General features: G+C 40.6%; 1 protein-coding gene across 6 annotated transcripts in view; it reads left to right on the top strand.

Annotated features, from left to right (window-relative positions):
- The window catches only part of Zfhx4 (zinc finger homeobox 4), a 176,015-nt gene that overhangs the window by 15,153 nt on the left and 134,795 nt on the right, over positions 1–26,067 (top strand). For 5 of the 6 annotated variants that reach the window (XM_051196585.1, XM_051196556.1, XM_051196576.1 and 2 more), the window contains 2 exons: positions 13,312–15,947; positions 16,788–17,290. In XM_051196585.1, coding sequence (XP_051052542.1) covers positions 13,358–15,947; positions 16,788–17,290 — 3,093 coding nt within the window. In that variant the 5' untranslated portion in view covers positions 13,312–13,357. The remainder of the gene's footprint in view (positions 1–13,311; positions 15,948–16,787; positions 17,291–26,067) is intronic. The other variant, XM_051196603.1, reaches the window with a different exon arrangement.

Here is a 26,067-nt window from a genome sequence, read left to right on the forward strand (position 1 = left end):
AATTTTGAAGAGAAATATTTTGGGGAACCTTAAAATTTGCCTGAAGAAGCCCAAATATTGACAGATTTATCTTTCCTCTCAGGATAATCTTCATGAAACCTGTATTCTTTAATTTTCAGTTTGTAACACTTAAAAAAATCCATAAATTTAGGAATAATATATTTTGTATTTAAGATTTCCTGAATCTATTAAATGAGTTGTTTTATTTTCTTTTAGTGGATACAATCGTGTTTATCTTTTGATAACATGTCTACTTCACTCACATGCATATGTGCACAACTGTGCATGCATGTGTACACGCACGTGCACGTGCACGCACAGATACACACACACACCTGTTCACTTCCTGATTGGACGCTTCCCTTTGTTCCATAGATATTCCCAGTAGAAACCATGAAAATTTCCTTCCACAAGCTAAGTTTCCTTCATTTTCTGAGAATTGGTCAAAAAAAGCTCTGTAAAAAAAAAAAAAAAGTTGTTGAGATCTCCAAAAATTAAAGACTCCATAGCTAGACTTTCATTCATTCACTTCAGTTCATCGAGGTCCTACGGAAAAATGGAAACAAGTCCATGAGAAGTTATCAACATAGCCAGCATTGGAGGGTTGGTGCTCACCCCAGGATCATGTATGTTTGGGAAAGGGTTTGTTGTGTGAATGAAAGTGAAGCTTGTGAAGATGATGAACAGGAGCAAAGGGAGATGAGGGATGGCTGTGGGTGGAATGCTTGCTCTGAGCAAATGTGTTTTCTGCTTCTGAAGGGGGCTAAGCAGAATCTGGGCAGCTTCCCAGCACTGTGACTCTTCTACATACTTCTGTGTTAAGTAACAGGTTAGTCTAGGTGCTCTGAATAGCCGAGAAGAGACTATGATTCATAAAAATACTGATGACCTCAGTGACTTAAAATGCGTTTTTAATAATCATGAACACAGTGTGAACAAGGACAAACTTTCCGTTCTCTGTGAGCAAAGTAAAGGAGGACAAGGTTGTGAAGTTTTTCAGGCAGCATAGAGTACAGAAAGAATGCACGTAATTCATGCCAGCCTAGCCTTTCATTCTGTTGGCTTTGCATTCATTTTCCTTTTAAGTCAGTTTGTTTATTTTTTTCACTTAAATTTTAAGATGGGAGTCTACTTAATTTCTTGGCAACCTCATGACCCATAGGCATCATGTCTGTTACAAGCTATCTTGACTGATTTAGATGTGCAAGTAAGTGGTCTTGTCCATGTATTTAATCTCTGGAACCCTCAGTTTCCTATTTCGTGTCTCCAGGTTTGCTGAACCTAAGTGTCAGGAACTGCAAAGTAGTTGAGTCGGTGCCATGTGACTTGGTGTATAGACACGGTGGCCATGCCCTGCATGTGTTTTAATAGCTTGTTTTAATGTAACACTTGGGCTGTGAGTGTTTGATAAAGTAAACTTAAAAGAATCTGAGTGGTGTGGCCCATCTCCCTGATAAGAGATAAGAAATAGGCAACCAGTGAGTGTGCCCCAGAGGTAGGGAGGAGACAGTAGCCTTCTCTCATTCTTGTTCCCTTGGCAGGTCACTTGGATGGCTGGCATCTCGCTTGGGCAGGTGGCTCTTTCTCCACACCATTATCCCTCACTCCATCATCACAGCTGGGTTCAGTTATGAGCACTTCTAGATACCTAATGCTTTTCTGGTTCTTCATTTTTCTGTGGAGCAAATTAGGACAGAAACAGGTTTTAAATAATTCAAACCTTGGCCAGTCCGAGTGGACTTGAGAGTCCTGGCTGTCCATTAAACACAATATCAGAGAGGACCACACAGTACACATTATTGAGAGATTTCCCTATGTCATGAAATGAGTATCAGCCATGCTGTTCCATGGTGATCTACTAAACAAAATTTCTATCAAACTGAAGGGGAAGAAAAATCCAGTTTCTTGTATACATACATACATACATACGTATGTATATGTCTACAGAGATATTAAATCACCTAGAGGAATTTTTTTTTCCAACAAATTATTGGCGTCCACTTGCTTAATTGTTAGAGTAAAATAAAGAGTTTTGCCTTGCTACTATAATGCATTATTTGATGAAGGATAATCCTGTTTCAAAGACGATACACTGCCTAAATGTTAATAAATATGTGAATGCATTGGTGTGGTGCCATCTAGAAACTGAAATATATTTTTGTTACGGTTTTTTAAAATAATTTAATTCCTAATAATCTTCTACTGTGATACATGTTTATAGACAAGATTTTTGTTTATATTCTTATGGAAATATAAGTGGCCTTAGGTTGTATGTGCTTAAGAGTTCTTCGGATAAATTGTAGCATTTATAGGGGAAGCGCTCACACCGTTTAACTGTTGCATCCACAGTGATGGGCATATTATTGTCAACTTCTTGAAGCTTAAGCTGCAGATTGAGTTACTAATGATTATCAAAAGCACACACTGAAATCTTAAGTCTACTTCATACCAGCAGATTTTTGCTCTTTCTGTCAACTAGGTATTGAAAAGAAGTGTAAAAATTTAGATTTGTTGTTCCTTTTCCGGAAAATTTCTTAGAGAAAACTTTTAGGGCAATGTATATGGGTGTTTATACTAGAGATCTAGATTTTTGTAGTCAGAAGGAAAAGGGCACTGTTCCCTTTTCAACTGATAAGAGAACTGAAGCTCATAGGAATTAATGGGAATGACCAAGTAATTCAGAGTAGATGAGGTCTAGGGTGTGTGTGTGTTTCCTAGTTTTTTTGTTTTGTTGTTGTTTGTTTGTTTTGTTGGTTCGATAGTTTGATCTGTTAACCAAAAACATTGGTTTGTAAGTATCCAAGTCCTGTGCTAATTCTTGTGACTGACTGTGCTGGGTCTAGGAAGCTCAGCGAGTAGAGGTATGGCCACAATAGTCTACAAGGTGAAAGGTTGTAAGGAAAGTAGGAAGGAGTATTTGTTTCTTGAAAAGAAGCAGGCTATCAATTGATTAAGAATCCTTCTGGTTTGCCAGAAGTCACTGGTCATAGAAGGCTGCTTAAGTATTCACTGTCAGCAAGAAAATTGTAGACAGCACTTAAAGTGGCTCACCGTTGATTTATTCAAAAAGCTCACACAAACACTTGGCTTTGTTCTTGTTCTAAGAAGGAGACTGATGCCAACAAGTGCGGCGTGCATGGTCCAAGAGTGAACAGCACTTCACCTCAAAGGCTGACCTCCACTGACCCAGAGCCCTGAACGTGGTGTTAGTCAGGAGGACTGGGCAGTCTATGGGACCTCTGGTAGTGGATCAGTGTTTATCCCTAGTATATGAATGGACTTTGGGAGCCCATTCCACATAGAGGGATACTCTCTCAGCTTAGACACATGGGGGAGGGCCTGGGCTCTGTCCCAAAAGTGACAGACTTTGAAGACTCCCCATGCTTCCATGGGGAACAGAAAGGGGATGGCTTGGGGTTTGGTGGGGGTGATAGGGGAGGGTGAGGGAACTGGGGTTGACTTGTAAAAACAACCTTGTTTCAAATTTAAATTAAAAAAGGGGGGAAAAAAAAGGACTGACCTCCTTCATTGTGGTTGGTTTGGGAGAATTGCCTATGCCTGGCTGTGTCCTGAGAGGAGAATAGAATCTAGAAGGAGAAGTCTACTGCATACATTCCATAGTGCATGCACCAAGAACTAGCACCTGGAACTTGGGATCTCAGTAGGCCTTCAGGTGGAGGTATTTATGCTAAAACCAAGCCTTTCCTTTCAAGTAACCTAAAGAGTTTCACACTGAATAATAACAGAAAGGTGCAGCCTCTTTCTAATTGAAAAATATGACAAGGTCATAGTAAAACTGGTTTTGACAGTGCCTTACTCCCTAAAGTGAACAGAGATCTAATGCCATAAATGGGGTAAGAATTGAAGAACAGGACCGCCCTACCCACTGGTTAGCCATGTTTATCTGACGAGGCTCAACTACATTACTTTACAAATGATGCTCTACTTCAGCTGCTCACCTTGAGAGGGCAGAAAAGATGTTTAAATGGCAGTGGACTGTCATCTGGTTTGCGCTGACCAGACTTTTAGTGACGACTTAACCCCTCACAAACCAGTTCACATTGGGCTCCCTTTTCTCCTTTGATGGAGTTGGTTTCTTATTACCTATGAAGTATATATTTATATACACACACACTCGAAACACACACACTCACTCACTCTTTCCTCAAAATTTCACAGTACATTACAGAAACCCAAACAGTCATATTAGAGATGGTGATGAGAGCTCATGATGTATCTTTAGGTAAAGGTACACAACCACATCAGGGTCATCAGCTCATCTGTCACTGCTGGAGTGAAGATGTCAAGACCAATGAGTGTATGAGCACAGAAGGGCCAGGGGGGCCTTTGGAGAGACACATTTTGGTTCCGGGAGCTACCCACGGCTTAGATTTAGCTCCAGGGAAAGATTGGGATTCCACAACACTGTGTACAAATCCTTACCGTAACGGACTGTGTTGGTGAGATGTGGAGGGTGGAAAGGACTGACACAGCTCTAGAAATGGGGTTTAGGCTGCAGCTGGGAACCTATGGGGTCTCTAAGGCATCTGTCGTGTGTGGGGTTAACTATTCAAGCCAAACTGAAGCTACAGGTTTGAGATAGCATCAAGGGGAAGACTGCTTGCCACATGGTAAACACGCAGACATATGCTCAACATGTATACCTGGCCTGTAAGAGTAGCTAGCTGCATTAAAAGAGTTTCAAACTTCTATCTATGTAGGGAAATAGTAGCTGCATATACACAGAAGTAACAATCAGGTATAAAATGATTTTGACATTAGAGTGGAAGCTAATACTTAATTTCAGTATCAATTCTGACAATGAAATACTGGAGACATAGTTGCACTTACACAAAATCAAGAAGCTAAGCTTTCTCTGCACAGAGTTCATTAGGAAACATTAGCTGAAAAGTAACAGGTTTTCTTTCCTTACACAAGTTCTTATCTTGGATAGGCCAATCATCCTAGGAGATTCATTTCATTTTGGATCCAGATAACTGTTCTCTTTCAGCTGATGTGCCCATACAACCTTTTCTTGTTTAAGTCTATTGATTTACAGTGTTAAAGTGAAATAATCTGATACCTGTTTCCTGCCCTTTGAATATCTGGCGTCAAAGACGCTGATTAGTTTCTCTCCTAGCTCTTTAGCTGCTTTAAATGTATAATTATCATTGCATGTCATTTGATAGCTGCACTAATTGCTGCCAACTATTGTCTGTTTGCACTTAATGCTGAAACCTGATCAACATCCTGCTTCGGTTGATGTTTGATGGTAAACTTTAATTAACTCTTATTGCATTGAAGAAGAGTTCAGGCTTGGTGCTAACTAATCATTTACCTTCATTATGTCCTGACAGCCCCGTAGTTCTAATAGATACACCAGGCAGTAAACAAACCTGCAAACCCCATGGCTCATAGCTGCTCCACACTAATATTAGGTACTTAACATGCAAGATTTAAGGGGCCCGATAATTATTTAGTTGGCTTTGTATCTCTAGTTCTTCAGACACTAATCTTGAATTTCTTTCTCAAGCAGGCAAACTTCATTTTAATAGAAACTGTAGATTTGAGCTAACATTACTTCTTCAACATGGTCCTGGGAACATGCATCTTTGAATCGATACCATTAAGCTTGTCTCCTGTTGGAATTCTTGTAATTATTTTTCCTGAAATACTTTTCCTGTAATGATATTGAAGTTAAAGTAATCAGGTTACCAGCAGATCATGTAAAATTCAACTCAAAATTGCTGGTTGCTTGATTTTAATTTGTTTGACATCAAGTTTGTTTGAAAAGGGATAATATGTGGGTAAACCAAGGAGCTTATAATTATGGTTGACATTTGTTTGTTTATAATGAAATCTAATTAAACTTTGTAGATTTAAAACACAAAAGTTAATTACTGAATTGCTCACTCCACTGCTGGGCAGCAGTCAAATCAACTTTTAGGGCAAAGACAGAAGGAGAGATGGAGAAAGGCAGAGGAAGAGAGAGGGAAGAGAGAGAGAAAGAGCTCACACACAAAAGGCTTTTCAAAATAGAAATAAAATAACCAGCTAATCTTAGTGATCAAACATAAATTTGCCAAGATTTCATCCAGAAGAACTTGGCATTCCACTTATGTTCCCTATTATGTTAATCCTAATGTGGTTTTTCAATATAAAGTAATTTAAAATATTTACATGGAATATAAAAACAGTTGCATTTGGGAGACTCTACGAGTACTATATAGCCAGAGCCACTTGATAGTGATGGAAAGAATTATGTACGTAACGTAACTTTCTTTGTTAAAACTATGTGAAATCGTGTAAAAGCACCAAGTCATTGCTCAGGGAATAGGAATGCTTGCTGGAATACCTGAACTCTGAGTAGTTTTATGAAGGTAATTATGGTTGGTTTAGCCTGAAAGGAACGATTTCTAATATACTCAACACTAGCGCATTTATTGTTATATTGGTGGGAATAGTGAAACACAAATAAGCATAAAATTATTTTCCCCTCTAAATAATCAGTGTCAGTAGTTTGTGTGCTTAATGTGGCTGCATAAAGAAGAACAAACACAGATATGCATTGGAACACACTGTTATCATATTTTGCATGTGATAACACATGTGAGAGAAGGAGAAAACACAGATGTGCAGCCACAACATATTGTCACCACACCGTGTATATGATAACACGTGTCATGGTTGTTGCTAAACCAGTAAATCTTTTGGCACCAAACATTCTGTAGTTCAAGACACGTTACTCGTGCCAACTGGGGTCAATTTTTAAATATTCCTATGATTATTAGCATTGCTGTGATCTAGATATTCAGGTTGTTTTAACGGAGAGAAGTTGGCCAGTTACATTTTACAAGATGGGCAATATAGGTACAGAAAACACATGGTAACTTTGAGTTATACATTTCTAAGGCACCATTGAAAAGTCAATGTTTCCCTCCAAGGAAACGGAGATGATTCCCTGTTATCGCTTCATATTTAAGTATTATGCACTTGAACTTTCCAATATGATGGGACCATCTGGGAGGGAACCCAGAAGGAAGACTAATTGACTCCGCATTACGATGCTTTGAAGTTTAGAGTGGTCTACACAATATTGTTTTACATTAATGTATTATTTAGGGAAGATATATCTAAAAGATCATCTGTGGCTACCCCTACTTTGTGATCTGGGGAAAGGGGAAGGTGGTGAATACTAAAGTGTGACTGGGTCCCTGGCACTATTTGGAACTTTTCTTTCCTTTAGATGTTGAAAAGACTCTCTGTGGTCTCTTAAGCATTGGCAAGCAACAGCTTTCTAGCAATACTGTAGCTGATTAGATCCCCTTACCCTTTAATGAAGCAATCACCCAAAAGGCTGAGTGTCAGCTGGAATACTAGCAAAACAGTATAAAAGAGAAACACAGAAAAAGGCACAGGACACAATTGCAGTTTGTGTCCTTGCCTCACACCAATGCAAACTATTCATTTTCAATTAGAATGAATAAGAAAATTAGAAATCAACTCTACTGGTCAAAATTGCCCAAGTTTGTTTCCAGAGGTAGCTAAAGTGTTGGATCCATCTTGCCCACTGATTATGAAATTTTCCTGAAGCAAACAAATAAAATGAGTCATATAATAGCATAATTTGGTTAAAGAGAGACTATTGATTCCTCTGTAAGCAAAGTAGCTGGAGTTTGATTAAAGTTGTAAAGAAAACTGAGTCAAATTCCCGTTTCCCACAACTAATCTAATTAAGAACTATTGGGCTTAGTGGAAAAGTATGGCCCTCCTCATTTGCTCCACAGCACACATGTTTAATGCTATGTAATTGTCGAGTAACTTCCATGTAGATTTAGTGATCTGAGAGGCAAGGAGGGGAAGGAGACCGAGAAAGCAAAAGGGAAGGAAAAGAAAAGAAAAAAAAAAAATCAAAGCAGGAGAAGAGGATGCTTCAGCCACAAGGGTCCTATTTATAGATGGGGGGACCAATGTGCACTGAATCGCTCATTTAGCTTTTAATGAGAAAAAAGAGAGGGAAGCCAGGAAAAGGAACTCAGTTGAGTCACACACACACACACACACACACACACACACACACACACACACACGTCTTTGCAAACTTTCCCCTTTTTAAAAATGTGCCTGCTCCAAAAGCCGAATATATTTGGTTACATCCTTCTATTCAAACTTAATTACCTTCTCCCCTTTGTCATGACATGGGTGGAAAGGATTCGCAGTGTCAGGAGAGGTCGTCACACATTCTTTTGCAGTTGGCTTCATTAATTCCCTCTTGCAGAAGCATTCTCTCTCGTGCTGGGAAGGTAGAAGGCTGTAACAGAAGAGTCCTGGAGCATCAGCAGGAAGCTCTAAGCTGGTTAATGCAGTATAATTGTCTGGACATAGACTGGTCTTTGTTTCTGTGGTTCACTCCGAATCAGCTGTAATTAACTCCAGAGTGCTTCCAGATTGCCAGCAAAGAAAAATTACAGCTTTTCTGTTTTAAATTGTAAAGCTCACAGGCATTAACTATGGAGATTGCCTTTACTTTGATATATTTCTATCCTTCAAGGAGAAAAAGAGCTGACTTGACTTACCCCACCCCACCTCTAAAATAAAAAATGTGCTTTTGTTAAGTTACTTGACTTAGTGTCTGTTGGAACATAATGGCCCTTTAATTGTTGGCTTTGAGACCTTTTTACTTAATATTTTCAATCTTTTGCCATCCCCTTTGCTAATATTTCTAACATTGAATAGGGGAAAGAAGTTATGCATTTCCCCCCCTGAAATACTAAACCAGATTAAAATAAGCAAATTGCAGTGAAGGATGCCTTGAAGAGAAGCATCTTCAAGGCTTGAGATCAAATACGTCCTCTGATGCAATCAGGGCTCCCATCCAGGCATGTCACCTGTGTTAGGATGTAGCCAAAAGAGACTAGAAGGCAAGGACCATTTTGCTACCTCCTTCCTGTGGTTAGTGAGCCACACCCTTTTCCAAGCTCCAGTTCAGTAGTTTATAATTATGAATTCCAGCATGGATAAAAATAAAGTATCTGAAGTATCGGTGTGAACTAAAACACAGCCGAGCACACAAAAGATCTGTCAGCAAGTGATGCAAAAAAAAAAAAAAAAAAAAAAAAAAAAGTCCAGCCAAAAATCTTTTTTTTTTTCTTTCTTCTGAATTTAACAATGAGGAATTTAAGCCTCAATGTGGCTTTAGCAAGCAGAGAAAAGAAGCTCTTGGTGTCTGCATAATACCACTTTGATGGATTTTTTTTTCATCAGTTCTCTGTACGTGGCAACAAATAAACAAGTATAATTATACTTGTGAAGGCCTATTCATTGCTTTGTCAGGATTAGATATATGTGCCGTTTCCACACTGCGCCTCCCTTTTGTCTTTGCCTAACTCACTATGACATATTGATAGAGGATTTGCAATGGGGAAAAGGCCACAGCAGAGACAGTGATGACCTTTTGGAAACTTGATATAATTCAAGGATTTTTATTTATTTCCTTCTGTTTTTTTTTTTTTCAAATTTGTAACTTGTTATCAAATTCTCTCATAAGTAGACAACTTTTAACCCATTTCGGTTGGAGTAAATAAAGACCCGGAGGGTTAGAAGATAGCCAGAGAGCAGAGGAAAATAAAAACAATAGGGTAAGGAGTGTCGGCTCCTTTCCCAGCACCTAGCATTCCTTTCCCATTATTCTGGCCTCTTGATCAGATCACGGTCTTTTTAATCATTTCACAAACACTGTCTCACTGGACCGTAGAAGAGGGCTGGGGTAGCCTCAATTAAAAAAGCAGAGGTAAAACTGGCCTCTGATTTTTGGGTCCTAATGGGAACTCTGAGTGCTGAATGCAGAGGCATTCTCCTATTGTGCAGGAAGCACCCCTTTTCATTAGAGGGGCTCCTCTTAGGTGGGTTCGACCATTTAGCAGAGTTCAGGCAGCAGTGACCGCAGAGGAAAGCAAAGCAGAAGGAGAAGAAACAAAACAAAACAAAAAAAACCTCTTCTCTGCATATTGTCTGCTGCTTCCGAAAACAGGATTTGACAGGATCAAAGTCACTGATCATGTGAATTCCCGAGAGTGCCCCCAAACCGTGCACATGTGTTCTAAGCAGACCGGCAGGTATGTATGGCTCTGGGTTTAGCATAAAAGTTAGAGCAGGTTTCTCTGAGGAATTTCCTGAGGACTTTTGTGATATTTAAAAATGGGATATTCAGCAGGAGAGACCAGAAATTGGTGATGATTAAATAGAAACTAGCTTTGATGGTGAGGAAACTTTACAGTGAATGAATGTGTTGTGCAGTCATTTGGGAATGGTTCTACAGTTTAAGTTAAATGCTTGCCTTTGTGGTCTTCACACCAGGCTGTTTATAAAGCTAGCACGAGCTTCCTATATAAGTCCTATCGGCGAAAGAGAAACTTCATTTGGCAATGAAGAGAATGAACCTCTTGGCGTCATATTAAGTGCCATGGAGTATACTAATCTGAGTAGCCTTTTAACCACACAGAAGTAAGGGTCCTACCAGAAAACACTGACAAACATTGCTATGGCGAAAGTCAATAGCCACATAAAAATCTTCAAGTCTAGTAATAAGCTGCTATCTCTGCCAATTTAGATAGTGTGGTTGATGATTTTAGAGTGAAATATAAACTTGATTGTATAGAGGACTTACATATTTGACCTGGTTTCTGATGAATATGTATCTTATTGAGATGGATTTGAAAGGCATTTTGATGAAAAGTTATGAAGTGTAATATAATACATCTACTGCATTTCTGACATGAATTCCTTTAATGCAGTTTCTATAACTTTTACTTCTACCTCTTTTCATATAAAATGAATAAAAGGGGATCTATTCTATGTAGAGAGACATTGAGACAAGGACATTGTGGAGCCCATGTGGCATCTAACCTAAATGATTAAGTACACATTATATGCAACCCCTACCAGGTACGTTTAAGGCACATTCAGAACATATGTAATAATTCTAGCATGTGTCCATTTTTGTGAGCTAATTTGGGATAGAAATAGAATGGGATTAAAGTGATAATGTATTATTATTACTATAAATAATATGATAGTAAAGTATTATATCTTATAAACTCATAAATCTGTCCAAAGCTTAGTAGCTTTTCTTACTCTTTGGAATGGAGAACATGAGTTTCACGTAGATCTATGCATAAACCAAGTCTGATTACTGAGGCAAAAGAACATCCGGGCTCCTGGAACTTCCTGTTTAATCCACTAACCTAACAGCTTTCACAACAAATGTCTAGCTTCTGCTTGCCTTCTTTATCTTTTCAGATAAGTTCCGCAGTATATTGTATTGTAGGCATTTTGGCTGTCTTTTATTTGTATACATTATGCAGAATCGGTACATGAGAAGGTAAACATTAATGTCCATGGACTAATTAGAAAAACTATTAGGTTTTTATGCTTATTATGATCGAATTATTTCAGAGATTTTTAAAAGCCACATGCATGCCATGAAGATAATTAACCTGCAGCTCATCCATGATTAAAATTACACACTAAGCTTTGTGATGTTTGCCCCATAAGCGATTAGGGTGTCATTTTAACCATCTCAGATACCAAAATGAATTTTGATTTTTGTCATCAATCTATGGAGATCGTTTGATGTATTATGAACTGACCACTTCCTCTTTGATTTGGCTGACAAGATTAGATTTGATTACAGTAAGAGCATTACTGTGATAGCCTTAATACTTGGCATGCCTGTGACCTTCAATGACATTTACCCTTTAAAAGAACTTTTTGAAAGGAATGTCTAAAATGCTCTACAATGTGGGTTTTCCTTCCTTCATAGCTCTTAGCCACTATGGAAGCTGTGTCAGCATGCAGGGTTAGAAGATGCATCTGCACAGTGATTGAGAATATCTACAAGAACAGATGGAATTTGCAGTGTGATATAGAACACCCAGTTTTCTTGTTTTGGGAACGTGTGCATGCTTTGACTCTTTGAAAGTGAGATTCTGTTAAACTTGAAGGCATGGGTCCCTTCAATTTTTAAGATTTGAGAGATTTGCTTACCTGCTTCAAAAAAAAAAAAGATCAAGACACTGTCTGTGTCATAGGCCAAAAATAAACACCGAAGTTTCATACCACTCAGCTGTTGTGTACAGTGCCATCATTCTGCAAACTGGGTGATCTGCCAGGAACCAGGGAAGCTTAAGCTTTAATCAGAGTGCACTCACAGAGGCTGACGTTTACATGTGAACACACCCACACTGGTGTGCATACACACCCACATAGAAGAAGATGCTTTTTTACCCACATGCGCCTAACCTTTACACTAGAAAAAGATATGGCTTTTATTAAGGGACTCTTACCTGCCATCAGAGGAAGTATATGATCTAGGAGGATTGCTTGAAAAAAAAAAAAACTTTTAGAACTAAAAAATATTGTCATCTAGAGTGCTTGCATGAGATTCACTAAGCCAGGGGAGATGCTGGACGAGGCATAGGTTGAAATATGGGCAACTCGCCGGGACTGATAACATCAAATGGCATTTGAAATGGTGTTCATTACACAATGCAGTTAAAAAAAGAAAAAAGTGAGTGAGTGAGTGAGTGAGTGAGTGAATGTGATTGTCCCTTAGGATGATAAGGCTGGTTGCAGTAAATATTAATTTCTGTTCTCTTGCCCATTGAGGTGACTGAAGTGTGGGGAAGAATGGTAATTTATGCTTAATCAGGGCCAGCCAGATACCTGCTGAGACCCTTTGCACAGGGAAGATTTGTGCTAAGCTCATTTACTGGCAACCAGAGAAGAGCCTAGCCTGCACTGCCTGGGACTGTAATATTTCTCATCCTAAGGCTCCTTTATTTGCTGGTCTGGTCCCTGTCCTATCCCACCTCCCCTCTGTAGTCGCTGCCTAATAGAGTAAAGGTAAATTAAAAAAAAAAAAAATACCAGTCATTTGTACCGTTCATCCATTATTGCTGTTTCATATGAAAGCCCTTTACATTCCACTAGGGTAGACTGGATTCTAAAGCCTTTGCATCCAGGGCATGCTGTTTCAGATTCCTGATACAAATTTGGGTTTCATGTGAATGCTCATAGTGGTTTCAAAACACCTCAGCAATGTATGCAGGAGCGCCTGTGATAACTATCTACATTGTTTTGGTACATTTATACAAAGTCTGTCTGTGATAGATGGGCACGATGGTTTTAAGTCCCCCCCCCTCAACTTTTTAGATAGTCAAGTTTACAGCAGCTGTGAATTAGTGATGGGCTATTAGTGAGCTGTGTCATTATTGAATAAAAATGGCTTCTCTCACCTTATTTTTTATCCAGGTCCCTGACAGGCTGGATGAAATGAGATCCCCATGTAGCAATTGTCATGGAAACCTGTGACTCTCCTCCTATCTCAAGGCAGGAAAATGGGCAGAGCACATCAAAGCTATGTGGACCGGCACAACTTGATAATGAGGTGCCAGAGAAAGTTGCCGAGATGGAGCCTGACGGGGAAAACAGCTGCACAGATGACAACCTGAAAACGGATGAGCGTAAAAGTGAAGTCTTGCTGGGTTTCAGCATCGAGAATGCAGCTGCCAGTCAGGTCACCTCAGCTAAGGAAATACCCTGCAACGAATGTGCGGCTTCCTTCCCCAGTTTACAGAAGTACATGGAACACCACTGCCCTAATGCCCGCCTTCCTGTCCTGAAGGATGACGAGAGCGAAATCAGCGAGTTGGAGGACAGTGACGTGGAGAACTTAACAGGGGAGATAGTTTACCAGCCTGATGGGTCAGCATATATAATTGAGGACTCCAAAGAAAGTGGGCAGAATGCACAGACGGGGGCAAACAGCAAACTCTTTTCAACAGCGATGTTTCTGGACTCCCTGGCCTCTACTGGAGAGAAGAGCGATCAGTCTGCTTCTGCACATGTGTCGTTCTACCCACAGATCATCAACACTTTTCATATCGCTTCATCCCTCGGGAAACCATTTACAGCCGACCAGGCTTTCCCAAATACCTCAGCATTAACAGGAGTTGGTCCTGTGTTGCACAGTTTCCGTGTCTATGATCTCCGACACAAGAGAGAGAAAGACTATCTAACCAGTGATGGCTCAGCCAAAAACTCCTGTGTGTCCAAAGATGTCCCTAACAATGTGGACTTGTCCAAATTCGATGGTTGTGTTAGCGATGGGAAGAGGAAACCTGTTTTAATGTGTTTCTTGTGCAAATTGTCTTTCGGTTATATCAGGTCGTTTGTAACCCACGCTGTGCATGACCATCGGATGACTCTCAATGACGAGGAGCAGAGGCTCCTCGGTAATAAATGCGTCTCCGCCATAATACAGGGGATTGGCAAAGACAAAGAACCTCTTATAAGCTTTCTGGAACCAAAAAAATCCACTTCTGTTTATCCCCATTTTTCTACTACAAACCTCATAGGACCTGATCCAACCTTCCGCGGTTTATGGAGCGCTTTTCATGTTGAAAACGGTGACTCTTTGCCGGCTGGCTTTGCCTTCTTGAAAGGAAGCCGGAGCCCTTCGAGCTCAGCAGAACAGCCGCTGGGGATCACCCAAATGCCAAAGGCTGAAGTGAATCTGGGGGGGCTGTCTAGTTTAGTAGTGAACACCCCGATTACCTCTGTCTCCCTCAGCCACTCATCATCTGAGTCTAGCAAGATGTCAGAGAGCAAAGACCAAGAGAACAACTGTGAACGGCCGAAAGAAAACCCCACCTTACACCCGAATGGGGAGTACCCTGTCAAAAGTGAGCCCACCGAGCCGGGAGACGAGGATGAAGAGGACGCATATTCCAATGAACTCGATGACGAGGAAGTGTTAGGCGAACTCACCGATAGTATTGGTAACAAAGACTTCCCCCTCTTAAACCAAAGCATTTCTCCTTTATCATCCAGTGTGCTAAAATTTATTGAAAAGGGTACCTCGTCCTCCTCCGGGGCTGTTGCTGATGACACGGAGAAGAAAAACCAGACTGCTGCCGGAAGGAACGGTGGCAATGGTACTAACAGCTACGGCGTTGGCGGCAAGGACTTTGCAGATCTAAGTGCCAGCAGAGATGGCGCCACGGTGGCCGCTCATCCCAGTGAAACAGCCCGGGGAGACGAGGACAGTTCAGCGACTCCGCACCAGCATGGTTTTACCCCCAGCACACCTGGTACACCAGGTCCTGCAGGAGATGGCTCCCCAGGCAGTGGTATTGAGTGCCCAAAGTGCGACACGGTTTTGGGGTCCTCGAGGTCTCTTGGTGGTCACATGACTATGATGCACTCGAGGAACTCGTGCAAAACCCTGAAATGTCCCAAATGTAACTGGCACTACAAATATCAGCAGACTTTGGAGGCCCATATGAAGGAGAAGCACCCCGAGCCGGGTGGTTCTTGTGTTTATTGTAAGACTGGACAGCCTCACCCCAGGCTTGCCCGGGGAGAGAGTTACACGTGTGGCTATAAACCTTTCCGGTGTGAGGTTTGTAACTACTCTACCACTACCAAAGGCAACCTCAGTATTCATATGCAGTCTGACAAGCACCTGAACAATGTTCAGAATCTCCAAAATGGCAACGGAGAGCAGGTGTTTGGCCACTCTGCTCCGGCCCCCAACACCAGCCTTAGTGGCTGCGGAACACCCTCCCCGTCCAAACCCAAACAGAAACCCACCTGGCGCTGTGAGGTCTGTGACTATGAAACCAATGTGGCGAGGAACCTCCGGATTCACATGACCAGCGAGAAACACATGCACAATATGATGTTGCTACAGCAGAACATGAAACAGATTCAGCACAACCTGCACCTGGGCCTGGCCCCGGCCGAGGCCGAGCTCTACCAGTACTACCTGGCTCAGAACATTGGCCTGACCGGAATGAAGCTGGAAAACCCTGCAGACCCTCAGCTCATGATTAACCCGTTCCAGCTGGATTCGGCTACAGCAGCGGCTTTGGCACCGGGACTTGGTTAGTACTTCCTGTTCCGCGCTATTGTCAGTTTTGAGTGACATTTTAACTTGGCTTCTTGGGTGTGTTGGTGGTGGTGGGGGGGGGGGGAGAGCACTATCAAACGGGACAGCTCACTAGAAAGAGCTTTCTCTTAAACTGCGTGGGCAAATTGTCCTATTTCGAAGCTAAATGAACTTCAGAGGCAAAAGAGTTAAGAGATGAGTGACAGCGTGTGAGAAGTTAGCAGATTTTGTCTACATTTAATAGGTCCATTAACAAAAGCCAATGTACAGACCCTGGTTACCATCATTAGCCATAAGCTTGACAGAACTTACAGTGGGTGATTATTCTCGAAGGTATCAAATGTGAGCTATCATGATTTTAATTAAATATTTTTCAAAAATATTTTAATGCCTGTGATTGCTCACAATTAAACCGACAATAACGCCATTTTCTTATCCAAATATTTGGCAGTATAAATATTATAGACAGTGCTGAATTGGGCAAATCCCATCAAGCTTTAAGACAAACTGAGAAATAACAATAAGTCTGTCTAGGCCCTTAAATCACAAACATGAGACTGTTTTGTTGTGGTATCCGATCAACTTTCTTGTATTGTAAAATACAAATTTCAGAATGACGTCATCGTGCCCAGTAGGAGTAATTAAAGCTACCTGATGAGGGAACCTAGAAGTTGAAAGGGATGATTGTAATAGACTGTGATTCGATCCTATTACAGCTTTTTATAGTTTAAGCTCCAGAGAAAGCACATTCCTTGTCAAGACTTTATTTTACATTCTTTTGTGTGTGCTGTGTTTTCTAGTCTCTATTTTTCCTTTTAATTTTTTCCCCCTGTAGTAAATAATGAGCTGCCGCCTGAAATCCGGCTTGCCAGTGGTCAGCTAATGGGTGATGACCTGTCCCTCCTTACTGCAGGAGAGCTGTCACCTTATATCAGTGACCCGGCGCTGAAGCTATTCCAGTGTGCTGTTTGCAACAAATTCACCTCTGACAGCCTGGAGGCCCTAAGCGTGCATGTGAACAGCGAGCGCTCTCTCCCCGAAGAGGAATGGAGGGCTGTAATTGGAGATATCTACCAGTGCAAGCTCTGCAACTACAACACACAGCTCAAAGCCAACTTCCAGCTCCACTGCAAGACTGATAAGCATATGCAGAAATACCAATTGGTGGCTCACATCAAAGAAGGGGGTAAAAGCAATGAATGGAGGCTGAAGTGTATTGCCATCGGCAACCCCGTTCACCTAAAGTGTAACGCCTGTGACTACTACACCAACAGTGTGGATAAATTACGTCTGCATACGGCCAATCACAGGCATGAGGCGGCCCTGAAACTCTACAAGGTAAGCCCTGTGCCATCCATTTTCATTGGCACAGAGTAGATAAGAGCATTAACCATTTCAGAGTTCGGAGCACAAACTGACAAGGAGCGGGCAGGGGACGAGGGTCAAGACCACAGTTTCTGCTACCATTCCTGAGGTATATGGAGTGCCCAGCAGAGGAAAACTAGGGAATTGCTCTTTGCGTTACTTCTGCCTATCTCGAGGGCATAGATTGCTTCACTGGCTTCCTACAATAAAGGGCATTTTTCTAGATAGTTTCGTTAGGAAAACCAGTACTCTAAAGTTAGTTATGTTTCATTCATTGTTTTTACAGAACAAGAATATAGTGCCACCAAGTGTTAATAGAGGCAGGGAACAAAGGTCACAAGCAAGGTCTGTCCTGTAAACGTATCATCATTCGTTTGGCGATAGCCAGGGCGTTTGCGTGTGTGAACTCTTACTGAACAAAGACAGTCTTCCTCAGCATCAGGAGGAAGTCTCCACTGGGAAACTCTGTTGTTCTTTTGCCTGATTGTTTTTACAACTAGTAATGCTTCCTCCCCTCCCAAGAGGGTGGGGCATACATAAATATGAGCTTAAGAAGACAAGTTCACTTTTATCTTCACTGGGATAAGCTATGCAGATGTTATTCATACATGAAAGTGATGAGCAGCATGCGTTGCACAAGAGTCTTGATGTTTTCTGAACCCCAATGACTGAAGAATTTATTTTCTGAAGTTAGTTCACTGGATTGCCTTGATTGTCTTGGTTCCTGTACAAGTGTAGCACACTCATTTCTGTGATGAATAACTTGGTTACTTATTAAAAAAAGAAAACTTCTTTTGTCTAGAGGATATTAAAATTCAGAAAATATTGCAAACCATTAGTCATTGTAACAAGCTCTAAATATGATTACAAAATCCATTTTGCAAGTGTTATCTATTGATTTATACTAGAAATCAGTGATAACTATACTATCAGGAGTCAGCCAACAATTATAGTACCTATAGCTTTTCTAATCTTGTTTAAAATAGGAAGCATAACAGCAAAAGCAGATGTGGCCATCTGGGTTAGACTGCTTATTTGGATTGGTGTGGTGCTGTGCAGTTGGGTTGCTCCTGTTTAAATTTTTGATAGATGTACTATGCACAAAGACTTACAGTCTCAGTGTGAGACTCGGTAACATTGTTCCTGAAATATTGGTACTCCACAGATCGATAATGAAAGCATTAGATTTGGGCTGCTCAGTTTGTGGGGAGGGCAGGCCCTAATGTAAGATGGAGCACTGCTACCTCCATGCTATTGAAAATATAATATAAAGGATTAATTGTATTATAATTCATGGGTTTGCAGCAACAGTTGACAACTGTTCAATTGCCTACTTCTTTTTTTCCTGTTGATACCTGACCTATTAAAAGTTTTAGAATACTTACGAGAAAAAAAAAAAAACAAACATTAAGTTTGTATAAATAATAGATTTAGACCCTGGGAGCTATATAGAATATTCATGAACTGTGTTTATGTTCACCCAGTCCCTCTAACACTTTAAATTAACATGTTGTGCATAGGAGATATAAATGTACAGTTTTTTCTATTTTATTACCCTCAGGTGGGAACCTACTGAAAGGGAGAGTATTATTGTTTATATTCTTAAAATAGGTTACTTAATCAATCTGTCTGATAATTCTTCATATGTTCATATGTTTTTGGTGTGTGTGTGTGAGTTCAAGCCATTCTTTCTATGAGTTTGAGTTGGCCACCTTAGTCCCACAGTGCCATTTACAAAGTTCCTGGGTTCAACTTGAAGGAGGGACAGTTGAATGTTGACTTTGAATCAGTTATGATAAATATTTGACTCTCAAGAGGGTTACAATGACAGGAACACATTCTGCCCCAAAAGCAGAAAATACATAGTTAACTTAAAGAGCCTCTAAGACATATAATGTGGCCCTTCTGTTTGTATATCCCTTAATTACCAGAGTATACCTAATATAGTGCTTAAATATGGCCAGCAGGCAAACAGTTATTAGACATTAAACAGAAAAATGTTACGTTAAATTCATTGAGTACCAAAACCTGTTATCTGAAAATTCAACTACTTTTTTGCATAGTTTTAGAAATTGTCAGGAAAAACAAAAACAAACAACAACTAAACCCACTCCCAAGCAGTTATGTATTGAACATGCTATTTTCAAACTGAATTCTAAAGCTATGTGATTCAGAAAGAGAGTGTTTCAAGCACAGAGATGAGGGGATTAGCTTGGCCAGCTTCTCTCAGCAAAATAAAATTGGTTCATAAGTAACATTAATTGCTTTTAAATGAGAACCTAACGAATTGTCTTGGGCCTGGAAAAAAAAGTCATGGTTTATCATATGGCTTAAATATTAAAATTAGACTTAAAATAGTTTCAGAGTTAATGACTAGACAATAATCTTCTCTATAAGATTTATTTTCATTAAGAGTTTAATTTGCACCATTTTGCTCTGTGAATTATTCAGACATTAGAGGAAGGTGGCAAGTTACAGTTGTAAGGCAGACACAGCATTGCAAGAAAACAGCTTTGCTCATTATTGACAACATATTGATTCATAACGCCCTCAACGTGGCGACGTGTCAGGTCAATTTGAATAAAACACTCTACTCGCTCCTTTGTCAAGCTGAAGAAGCATCACCTAAAAGGGCTGTGTGCTCAATTCCGTTTAAGGAGGTTAAAAGTTAAAGGTCAAGGGTCAGTGTGAAGGCATCATCTGCCAAGCTGCTTAACTTTAAACTGATCAATTTAATGAAAATCTGTTTTACAGATGTTGTTTTAATGCGTTTGGCAGGATTTAGTCAGATTTAACATTAGACGAGAGGTAGTAAAAATTATTTCTTTATTTGACCAGAAAAACACCTCTCCTTTTATGTTTAAGGTAGATGGCTTGTGGGCTATGGTATTTTGGCAAAGAATCCAGAGGCAGAATGTGTTGATGATGTTTCCATATGGACTAAAAAAGAAGGAGAGAGAGAGAGAGAGAGAGAGAGAGAGAGAGAGAGAGAGAGAGGGAAAGAGAAACTGTTGTGTCTATTGCTGAGGATGACTGAAAAAAAAAAGCAGTGTGTTCTCTTTGGTAGTATAGTGTTACTCTCCTTTGTTTTTTCTGAAAAGCAACTGTTTTTGTTAAAACTCTTCCTCATTTTTTCCTAATACAATCTTACCTTGACAAATATTTTTCCTTCAGAAACTTTAATGGTGGAAGAAAGTTGGTCAGGAAAATGAAGCAGAAAGGAAAAAACTTTACATTGCCCTTAGTCTTTCCTGTATTTAAAGGGAGCCTGTCGTGGAATAGACTCTGTCTTGTCCGAATCCTGTCCATATACATACATGTGTTATAAAATCTAAAACTCTGGTTTTAAGACAGCTAATTTACTGGGCTACATTGTAGGTTTCGAATTTTCATGTTTTCACAATCTCTTACGTTTTAGTGGATTGGTTTTTGCATCCTGGGCCCCTACTAAATGTCTGTATGATGTAATGAACTAATGAGTCTATGGGGGAGTGTTTTAGGGCATCTCCTCTACCTTCTCTCAGCCTCCATTCTAAAAAACGCATTGTAATTTGCTCCGCTTCTGAAATGAGGCCTGGCATTTTCTGCTAAGTCCTGTGGAAAGTTGTAATGACAGCCACTGAGCGTTACACATGAAAGTTAGGACAATCAAGGAAGGCTAGGGCAATTTTCTAGAGTACACTGTTGGCTCGAGGAGGCTGACTCTTGAGCCCAGCTGTTTGGTTCCCCCATTGATTGCCCTGTGTGGAACATGCCCATGCTCCCGTGTGAATGTGTGAGTGTTCACAACTTTCCTGGTTCAAAGTGAAAAACCTAACTGCTTGGGCTGATTCTCTCCCTGGGAGGGAAGAAGGCAAAGGCAAGCCCAGGAGCGAGGCAAAGGAGAGCGTACCTGACTTCCACAGCTCTGTTTCGCTGTTTGGATCTCACAAAGGCTAAAAGCATTGAGGCCCTGACCTGTCTACGTGGTGAATGGTGGCACACAGGACGTTTAGTCCTAGGTACTTGAAGAGTGAAGTAGACCCAAGGATTTAGAGTTCCTCACTTTTTTAATGATTCGAATTAAAGAAGAGATCCCAATTAAGAACGGAAAGTCAAGGGGAGGAGATGCATGGAAGAGAATGAAGCGCACACAGCGAGGAAAACCAGCCAGCGCAAAGGGAATGACTGGTACCGCCTACCGCTTTACCCTTTCACCATAGGAAACCCTGAATGGTTTGAGGGTCTCAGTGAGCCACAGGTGTTTTCGTAACCATATGCCCAAGTCCAACTTTGCAATTTAAAATCAAATGTACCAGCTATGTACCATTGCAGTCATTGACGCCTTTTCTGGTATGGTGGTGAGTGCGCTACACATTTACATAAAGGCCATCATGTAAAGAAAATTGCAATACCGGTACGCTCTGAGAAATCCAAACAGGTTTTACTTACTCTTATTGTTTAGATGAAGAGAGCTGTTTTCAGATATAAACAAAAGTTTTCCCTGACTAAACATTAGCCTGAATACGGAAATATTTTTGCACTTTTTGTATTAGTTTCACATTAATGTTCATTTCAAGGTTGAAAAGCAGTGTGAAATTTAATTCCAGTTGTACATTTTTTTGTGTGAGTAATCACAATTCAAATTATTCCATTGTATTCTCCTATTAGAAGACAAGCAGAGGTTGGAAAAGGAATTTCTACAATAGAACAATCCATGCTGGCATAATACTTAGAACTAATAAATACACAGATCAAATAAAGAGGAACCAGTTAGCTAATAGCAACTAATGAATCACGGGTGTTTTCAGATCACACTGTAATTGGCTGGCTTTCCCGACTATACAGCCTTCTGTTTTTAAACATGATGTTGCCTGAAACATAGCCATATGCAAACCAGGCTATTTTGAAACAAATGTGACTTCTGTCATTGTATTCACGTGGCAAGTACTAAGGTACATTGTGAGCTGAGAATCTTTTTTCACCTCCAAAGTAAGAGAGGTAACCCCAAAGCTATAAAATATAAACAGACAGTTGCATGTTAATCACCAAAGAGGTCCATTTCAGCCAAGCTTACTATATCTGTGTCAAGGTAAATAAAAGAGTGTTAGTTTTGAAATTGTTATCAAACCTTGGCACAATTTAGAAGAAGGAGGAGGAGGAGGAAAGAAAATGTGGCACCTGATACAAGTGTCTTTGATTTCCCTAACCCATGCTTCTATCATCCCTCTATGTGTATGATTCTGCTCTCCTTCCCAACAGCATCTTCTGCTCATGCAAGAACTCCATACTGCAAGATCAGCTAGCTTCCTAAGCAATTCTAGGGAAGCATCCTTTTAATTAAGGGGAAACAAGAAACTCTATAAAAGCAGAGATGCCTCTACCATTGTAAATGACTTTCTGGTCCCTTTCAGAGTGAAGTGTTGTTAATGTACTTGCTTATTCTGGAAGAATTTCTGTGTTGGGGGTGGGGTGGAGGTGGATTAGGAGTCATGGAATCAGGGAGTCCATTGGGATTCAGGCTAGGAAGAACAGCCCCCTTTACTAAAGCTCCTTCCACTTAGTGCTTCTGAACACACCCACCCATGCACACAACAGCATCACTGCCTCCACACAAACCTCAGAACCCGGTCAACAGCTTGGCACTACTGTTCACTCTGGGACCCAGGAGCATGTCAACTCTCACTTTGCAATTCACTCATTCCTGTATTTCGTGTTCATTCTTATCTAACCTGGATTGTGGGCACACTTTAGGCAAAAATATCAAATGGCTTATTTGTGACCAGTTATGGGGTCACTTAGGTAAAACGAACAAAAGTGTTGTCACATAAATCTGGGCTCTCACACAGGTTTCCCTGGCTTGGTGTTTCTGTCCCTTTCCCGTGGAGCTGGTATGCAGTTGCTGAAGCCCGCAGAGGGCTTGGGGCTGGCACATGGCAGTGCAAACAGTCATATGGTAGGCAGGCCTCCTACTGCTGAAAGGGTCTTGGCCTGGGGTGGAGTGAGGAGGAGCTGGCATGTGCATCATGGCCACAGTTCTGCTTCCAGAACATCTGGCCTCCCCAAGCCCTGCTGCAGATGCCTTACCAAGTTTGTTTTGAGTCTGAGCCTATGCTGAGGGGGAGTTCACACAGACATGGAGATGTATTCATTCTTCAGACAATCCGACCATGAAAGGCGGTTTCTCCTCACGCTGACAGTGGCTTTCAGGAGAGCATGAGAGGATATGATTTATGAAAAAAGGTGAATCAGGACCACAGAGGGATAGCAGCACCTCACCCTCAGGAGAGGTTTTCACAGACTCTATGACCTAGGTGTATTGATTATGCTGACACACCTGCACAACACCTAGATGATATGCGGCTTCTTGTCTCCGATATGCAGAGGAGCATTTATTGAGCACCTACTGTGTGTGAGGCTTTGAGTATAACTGCATGGTGAGTGTGCCCATTAATATGATGGGTAATAAGCTGGCTGCCTAAGTACTATGCAGAGACAGAGGTTTCTGAGGTTGTATTTCTAAACACTGCTCTTCACAGTTGTAAGTTAGATAGGGACCCAGGGATATTCATAACGTTACAAGTTTCCTGCTGTTTTCAAACACGTTCAGTCAAGAGTCTGAATGTGCCAGCCAACTTGAATTGCCCATAGATATACCACAATCCTATTTGTGTATCTTTGCAGGCTGTAGTTGCTCCATTGCATAGCAACATTTTGTTCATTCAAGATGAGAATTGCTTTAAAAGTTTTAATGCAGAAAAAAAAAAAGAGTTCTCCTTGGTTGACACATGCATGCTAATGTGTTGTTAAAAGATCAGATGAAGAGAAACCAGTAAGAATGTCCAATTACAATTTGAGTCAACCCCTCTGCAGGATCAGGAAAGTACTTTAAAATGATTCCTGGAAAATACATAAATACAGTTTACAAAGCAGTCAGTGAGAGCTCTGACTGAGGTATGTCAACATGTTGACTTGTTATAGAGTAATCATCACAATCAGAGTTATGCACAGTACTGTTTTGTTTCATTAGGTTAAGTAATATTTCATCAATATTCTAATGTCTCGTGAGTTGGGATGACACAGATTTATAATCCCTGGAGTTAGGCAACTGAGGTGGGAGCCTGGCTCACAGTATCACCCTCTTGTGAGGAAGGAGATAAAAGAAAACAAATCCCGTATTTTTTATGGGTAAGGAAAACATTTTACAGCACAGAAAATACATTCCATGTAATAGTATTTATATGTATAATGCAATATATAAAAGCATACGGTAATAGAGTCACCTAAAGCCTTTCTATCAAAGGAAATATTCGAAAGCATAGAATACATATTGGCCTATCAAGTTAGTAAAGGACTAAGTGTTAGGGTTATATTTGCCTTTCAATCGATTGTGCATGTGTGTGTGTGTGTGTGTGTGTTTGTGTGTGTGCACTCATGCATGCACACATGCACGTATGTGATATTGTATGTGTTGTTCTTTGTGTGTGATGTACTTGTTAGTGTAGACATGTGGACAAGGCATATGAGCAAACCTCTATACTAACACATCCACACTGATATTGACAGAGGCCAGAGGTGTCCATCAGGTGTCTGACCCTGTTGCTCTCCACGTTTATTTATTGAAATAGGGTCTCTCACTCGACCTGAACCTCATGGATTCAGCTAGGCTGACTGGTAAATGAGCTTTGTAGGCTCTCCTTTGGTGCTAGGGCTACAGCACACAGCACCATGCTAGGCTCTTTATACAGGTATGAAGAATCTAAAGTTAGGCCCTCATGGCTCTGCAGCAGGCATTTTAGAAACCGAGCTATCTCTTCAAACCTACCCGCCAAACAATTTTTAAGACAGAGAAATTACAGGGCTGAAGGGTTATATACCTGGATGTTTGATGATAAAAGTAATGGAAAGCAAGGTTGAAGGTAGAAAGACAGCCCCAACTGAATGGTGACACCAGTTTTGGAGAAAACTTTTAAAGTTTTGTAGTAATGGCTTCTTTTATTTGTGACTATGTATTCTGTTGCAAGAGAATCTTCATTTGTTTGTGAAGTTGGCGGTTTGCTGTTTTCTGTGTGATTGATTGGGGATTCTCTTTCCAAAAATATTCATTCTCTTGGTGCCAGATGGTCTATTGACAAAGAAATCATATTGAAATTTTATTGTTCTATTTTTTGCCTTTTACAATGGCACTGTTTTTTGAAGAAAGGACATGTACTGACCAAAGTTGTAAGTTAAACACTACATACCCATTGTCTCATCACTCTTCCAAAGGCTTCTACACAATTATTCACGTTTAAACATGTGTGGGAACCAAGATTCAGTAGTCTCTCAGGTCCTCACAGAAAGTGAGATCTTGGTCTTGGCTGTAACTTCGTGCTCTTTCTAGCCCAGGGCCAGGCATACTGATAGACATCCACCAATAAGAAAACATTTGAGGACAGCAAAAGCAGAGAGAAAAGTAGTGATGCTGATGCCTGATAAGCTTTACCACGTTGTCTTCAGCATCATCATGCTGGGTACCACGTTCCTGTCGCTAAAAAACTAGAAGATTTTCTAAGAGTCTAGGCAAGAGAGTGGGAAGTGATGCACAAATGCCAGGTGCTGAGATGACACTCTTAAAGTGTCAGGAGGAGAAGCTGATAGTTAAGTGGTCACCTGAGTATTTCCCATCCAAATGGAATTCTTTTGCTTTGAGCAACTTCCTTGGATTTTGGCATGTTTGTGTGTCTGGTGTATTGAACAGGATTGACTAATCGAATATTTATCACTTTTAG

This window comes from Phodopus roborovskii, unplaced genomic scaffold (assembly GCF_943737965.1).
Source record: "Phodopus roborovskii unplaced genomic scaffold, PHOROB, whole genome shotgun sequence".
Taxonomy (NCBI): Eukaryota; Metazoa; Chordata; class Mammalia; order Rodentia; family Cricetidae; genus Phodopus; species Phodopus roborovskii.